Raw genomic sequence first — 6,000 nt, 5'->3', positions numbered from 1 at the left:
ACTTTGCATATACTGGATTGGCATAATTTGTTGGCTGCAGAGAAATTAAGCATACATTAGATCAGTGGGATTAAACCAAAATAAACGTTTATGGAAATGGAAATGGTTTTATTAAAGCAAGAACAAGTACACATAAAATATAATTGGACATATTCAATAGATACCTGGACTTCTGCAAACCTGATGATGAGTTAATTATTTAGTTAAAAATTAAATTCATGATGAGACATGCTATTAAAATAATCAATGACATGACATGCAGCATATTATGATATTAAAACCATAAAAACAATGACAAAAATTAAAACAAACACCTTGAAAAATGTCTCTGAAGTTGACTTGTCCACCTTATTACACTGGAAGATTTCAGAATAGATATGAAGAAGTTTATAGAGAAGGTGCACTGTGAGACCATGTGACAAGTTTAACAGTAGAAAACTGCAACCAACAGTTTCCATATATTACCTGTTCTAAGACATCAGCATCCCATCAATAGCTGACCATGTTTTCGAATTCTGTGGCCCAAATATACAACATGATTTGACCAAAAATTCAATACTTTCGTAATGTAAATTAAACTTTAATAATAAACCAGCATTACTGTTACTATATCATAGTAGTTACAGATTGAGAAGTATTTTTCTCAACAGTTTTGGTAGTTTGGACTGTAATGAAAAAATCTACTGAAATGAGTGGTACTTCAGTATAGGACAAGTCCATTTTTAATTCTGCAATGCACTTCAGTCTATGAGAAATCTCCTGAGTCTGACAGCACAGAAGGATGTATAACATGGATGAAAACTGAATCTCCTATCACTCATGCTACAGAGAAAGCACTGTCCAAAGCTTATCATGTAAACATCTCCAGTAATTCCTTCATACTTTGTGCCTTTATTGTCTCATAGAAGACCTTTGCTATCCAACTAGATATTCAGCTTTTTACCTATAATAACTGAAAACGGTATCTTGTGGTCAAAATCTTCCTCTTTCTTATAACTACTGAAACAGCACAGCTTTACTTACACAAATACTGAGTGGAACACCATTAAGCAATAAAATAGGTAAATTAATTTGTTTGGTGTACGTAAGAAGTGGCTAAACTTTAAATTACCCAAAACAGAAGCAGGTAGGTTTTCTTGACTTGCAAATGTTCTGAGTACAGCCTGGGTAACAAGGAATGAAAGATGTCTAGAATCTTAGTTCTTCCTTTCCCTGTTGATCAATACCATTTCTGAGCCCAAGATTCAGATATTCCTTAGGCTGGCTAGCTACGGCAGCTACTCATTTAGTTAGTTAAAAACACCCTATTCCATTTATTACCCATGACAAAGTGATTGTCTGGTGTTTCACACTTTCCTGGCATGAAGGCAGAAAAAGGTGAGTCACATTTATTTAAAAAAAGAAAAGATAAAGAAGAAGCTACTCTTCTATATTAATGGAACATAAATATGCAATCAACTGCTGTAGTAATTTATGAGAGCAGACTCTCAGTTATACCTGTCTTTACATTTGTTGTAATGATTATAGTCAGAAATTTAGGAAAACAGAAATTTAGTTTTATTTCAATTGACAGGACTTTTTATTTCATTGACAATCATTATTACGGATGATAACCACAACAGAACAGAAACACTTGGCATCCATATAGTGCCTTATGGAGTTATTAGAATTATATATAATAGTAGTGTCTGTCTCATGATACCTCTTTAAGTGGGTACTGATAGCATAATGCAGTACAGTGAGGTACAGAAAGTAACTGGATTGACGAATAATAGCAAGAGTTAATGTTAGAGATGGGCATATATTCTAGCTTTCATCATCCATGGGTTTGTGCTCCATCAGAAATATCATACCCTATACAAATTGTTAAACTTCCAAATACAACATATTACAACCATGCAAGAATGCAAACGGCACAAAAGATGAACAGATATACTGAGGCACATGAAAATGAATGTCATATTGGTGTTCCTTTTTAATATTTTAAATTTCCATGTTTGCAAACATCATGCTAAATTGTAGTCAAAATCTGATGTTTTAAAAGTAACTATTTTATGATAAAAATTGATTGAAAGCTGAACAATCAAGAAAGACATTGCAAATATTAAAGGAAATTGTTCATTTTAGTGTGTATCAAATTCCTCTATAACAAAAGGACTTGTTTTCACTTATTTGGGAGCTTCTTTCAGTTTGTTAAACTCCACTAAATGCCTGTAATTACATATAAATTGCAAATATATCAAGATACATGGCTGTGAATGCTATGCTAAACATATAATACTATGGAAAAGCATCACATTGCTTACTGGTTTTGCATTCCTTTACAAAAGACACATTTGCGGTTTTAGATCATGTTACAATGATGGGTACAGATGAAATTTTGTATGCCGAGAGGAACCCTTTATTTCAAATAGAAATTGTATTATTTACTGTCATTCTTCTTGCCATTAAAAGAAGAACAACAAAATTAAAAACAAACAGAAAATGCCTCTCTTCAAAAATGACAGAGAAACTTTCTTTAGAAAGGGGCTGTGGTGGAATGAAATGGATTTGAATCATCATTTCTCACCCCTGTTGATAGTGGTCCTTTCAAGTCAGAGTTTAGGTAGATTGATGGAGCTGTGTGGGGAAGCTTGAATGCAGTGGGCCCTTCCCCTATGTATCTGGCCTGTATAAACAGAAAATTTTAGTTTCTGTGCTAATAGAGCATTTTCCATGTGTACTTATCAACACTGTTAAATAAACAGTGCACCGATTAAAACCATTATTTTAGAGCGATCTACAATTTAATAAAAATCTACTTACAGGTATTCTTCAGCATGAATAACTCTTGCATTCAATAAAAGACTAAAATTCAGCAGTTTAAAATCATTTTCTATTAAGGATTAGAGCCAGACTTCACAATAAGCATTGGCCCAGTTACTCTTCCCCCAGTGAGTAACTCCCTTTTCAGCTTACCTCTTGTATTCAGCACACTGACTATGTGATTCAGCGATGACATTCCTAGAGCTAACAGTAATCTGGTTATTGCTTTGTCAGAAATGCCACAGAATGATGGCTGCCCTTTCGTGTATGTCTGATTACGGAGCTCTAGGAAAGATATCACAGCATTACCCCATTCATCCCATGTCACATCACTCAGGGAGTTCAATCACTGAAGAGTGTTGCTGCAGAAGTGACAGCATCTTTTACAAGAAAATGATAATACTTACTAGCTTTGTGTAAACATTTAATCTACCTATCCAGCCAGGACTCTGAGGTCTTTATGCCTTTGGAAGTTTTCATATATGAAATAAGTTAGTCTCATATGTATGCATACACTTTTTCACACTTTAAACAGTAGACTGTACAATAATATATTTCCATTCGGTATTTGCGACCAAACTAAAAAGATAGGCTGTGGTTTGGCAACTTGAGGCAGATGTGTCTATGACAAAAAAATTATTTCGTAGTTTAGCTCTAACTTTCTTTTGGTAAAATGCAGGCACTAGGAAAAATGTCCATCAGCAAGCATCAGATTGCAAAACAGCTGTTAATATATACATGACATTTATTCTAATGAAATCTAACTTGCCTTTATGTTCATTAACTAAATCTAAATGCCATTGATTTATGTTTCTATTAATTACATTTAAAGCCAAAACCTTTGTAAGACATAAAATAAGCAGTAGTTTTGCCAATAGAAAAAGAAAAAATTACCTTTTCTGCATTTACAGTAAAATCTGAGGCTAAAAGACCACCTTCACTGTGCTCATGGCCCACCTCATACATATTATATGATGGATTGCCAATTTCTACATTGATTCCTCCATTTATAATGGGTTGTCTTCTGATAGTTTTTGTCCTATAATGTGTAAACACAAAAAAAAAGAAGCTGGTGATTTTTCAAGTAATTTCTTGGATGTTAAAATAGTACAAATTTTATTTTATTTCTCTTTAATCATTAAGACCAACAGGATGAAAAAGTGCTTCCTGCAGAGACAATCAGAAAATCCTTCCATTTTTCAAACACAGTAGCAATCTGAGTCTATGTGTAGATCACACATAAGCTGGAAGCAGCTTTTTATTGTTTTTCTCAGTTTGGCTGTAGTGGTATGAATTCATACAAAGTGCTCACTTGTTGCCTATAACCCTGTCTTCCTCCTATTATTTCCAGATTTCCCTCACTTCCCAAGGAAAGCCTTGCAAATTCAAGGCAGATTCCCTGCAGTAATGAAGATGGAGCGAACATGAGTCATGTTCCCTTGCTCATTCATTTCACTTCCATGTGAAATCAGTTGCCCAAAGTCAGCTGTAATCTGAGGACAAGCAAATGGTTTCATTACGATGCATTAAAAATGTATGAACTTCTCATAGTTCCAGTTTGTATTCCCTGCCAGTGGTTATCAGAAAGCTGAAGTTCAACTTGAATTTTTTCAAACTTTAATAAAAGACAGAGTCTTATTTTTAACCTTAAATTAGGTATCAGTAAAGATAAGTGATTGAGTTGAATTGTTTTAGTTGATGAACTAATTTATTTCAGCTAAGGAGGTGATTTTAGCCTAAGCAATTGAAATAACCTCAAGAGGGTAATTTTTCCCAGTGCAGTATGTTCTCTAGAATTACAAGGGAATAACAGGGAGGTCACAGTCAGGATGATAATAGTCGAGTCCTCTTGTTTGGTTGAGAAAGATGCAGTCAGTGTCTGAAATCCAGTACACTAAAGGATCTGTATTATTGAGAAACGGCATAGAAAAAGTATTTCCTAAAATAAGCACTTATCTGTAGCGTACAAGTGTTGAACGTCTATACCTAGTTTAATACTTGACAGTTGTCTTTGAAGAGATAAAAATACCCTGAAATACACTTTCAAATGTAATTTTAAGGAAACAAAAAAAAAGTTCTTTATTGAGGTTAGTTCTATTTCTCTACTACAGATCTATTATTTAACAAGTTATTCTCAATAACAATTTACAGACCAGCAACTGTTTTTCAGGATTTGGCTGTCACTAAACTTGGTTTTTAGGTACAGCAGCACATAATGACATCCACAGAACCTGGCAAGGTCAGCATTACTAGGAGTATGGTTAGGGAATGTATTTATCTTGTTGGCTTTTCAAAAAGGATTTAAAAATTAATGCTTACTAGTTAGCACCAGAGTTTGCAGGGGAGATGTATGTATGATGCTAGATGATAGTAACTTAATCTTTTAGTCTGGAGGACTGAAATAGTCTCATAAATGATCACATTTGCAGAAGCAGTGGATGCATCACATGTTTCTAAAGGACTTCGCAAAAGAAGACATTATCATGGTTTCAGAGGTGGGGTAACAAGCCCCAGGAGAAAGGAAGACAGCTACCCAAGACCAACCAGCAGGCCAGCTACAGGCCTGACGTAAATGGTTAGCTGTCTGATTCCCACTCCAGGTCTTCCATAGTTGGCCATGTCCCTGTTACTAGGAATCTTTCCTTGTTAGGTCTGCATTGCCACTAACATAACTTTCTCATTTCTCAGCACGAGAAAGTTAGCGTCTCTCTCAGGTGTCTGCATACAGTAGAAACACTCTTGCTTCCTCTGCCACCCAACATGGCCTTTGAAGAAATGGCCAAAGTCAGAAAGTCTACTACGTTCCCTAAGTTCATTATCAGCTTTAAGGCAGCTACATTCAAGAGAACAAAAGATTCACTGTTCAGTGCTGGAATTCGGCTTCTTATGCAAGATACTAAAGAAACACAGTAATGGTGTCAAGGCTTTGGACTCTACAGTAGATACTTTGAGCATTGTTGACATCTTCACTATATAAAATTGAAAAGACCTAATCAAAGTAAATAAATTGAAGTTAACTGTAACTATAAACTGGAAATTCTACACAGGCTTTATCTGAAAGTATTTGTAGACATGAACAATATTAATTACGTGGTTCCAATGAAATACATTAATTCTGTTTACTAAGTTCACGAAGTGTCTGGATAAAATTATTAACACTTTTACACCCTTGGCAGGATTAAGCAAACTGGATAA

The 6,000-nt window shown here is 34.7% G+C and overlaps 1 protein-coding gene across 1 annotated transcript in view; it reads right to left on the bottom strand.

The window, feature by feature from the left end:
• Window positions 1–470: 470 nt before the first annotated feature.
• Window positions 471–6,000, bottom strand: part of LRP1B (LDL receptor related protein 1B) — a 584,315-nt gene continuing 578,785 nt past the window's right edge. Inside the window, exons 89-91 of the mRNA XM_075711708.1 lie at window positions 3,700–3,844; window positions 2,570–2,668; window positions 471–515 (exon numbers count right to left, since the gene is read on the bottom strand). Coding sequence (XP_075567823.1) covers window positions 471–515; window positions 2,570–2,668; window positions 3,700–3,844 — 289 coding nt within the window. The remainder of the gene's footprint in view (window positions 516–2,569; window positions 2,669–3,699; window positions 3,845–6,000) is intronic.

The sequence above is a fragment of the Pelecanus crispus genome, chromosome 5 (assembly GCF_030463565.1).
Source record: "Pelecanus crispus isolate bPelCri1 chromosome 5, bPelCri1.pri, whole genome shotgun sequence".
NCBI lineage: Eukaryota > Metazoa > Chordata > Aves > Pelecaniformes > Pelecanidae > Pelecanus > Pelecanus crispus.
The sequence above is the reverse complement of the archived record's forward strand: the minus strand, read 5'-3'. Positions and strand labels throughout refer to the sequence as shown.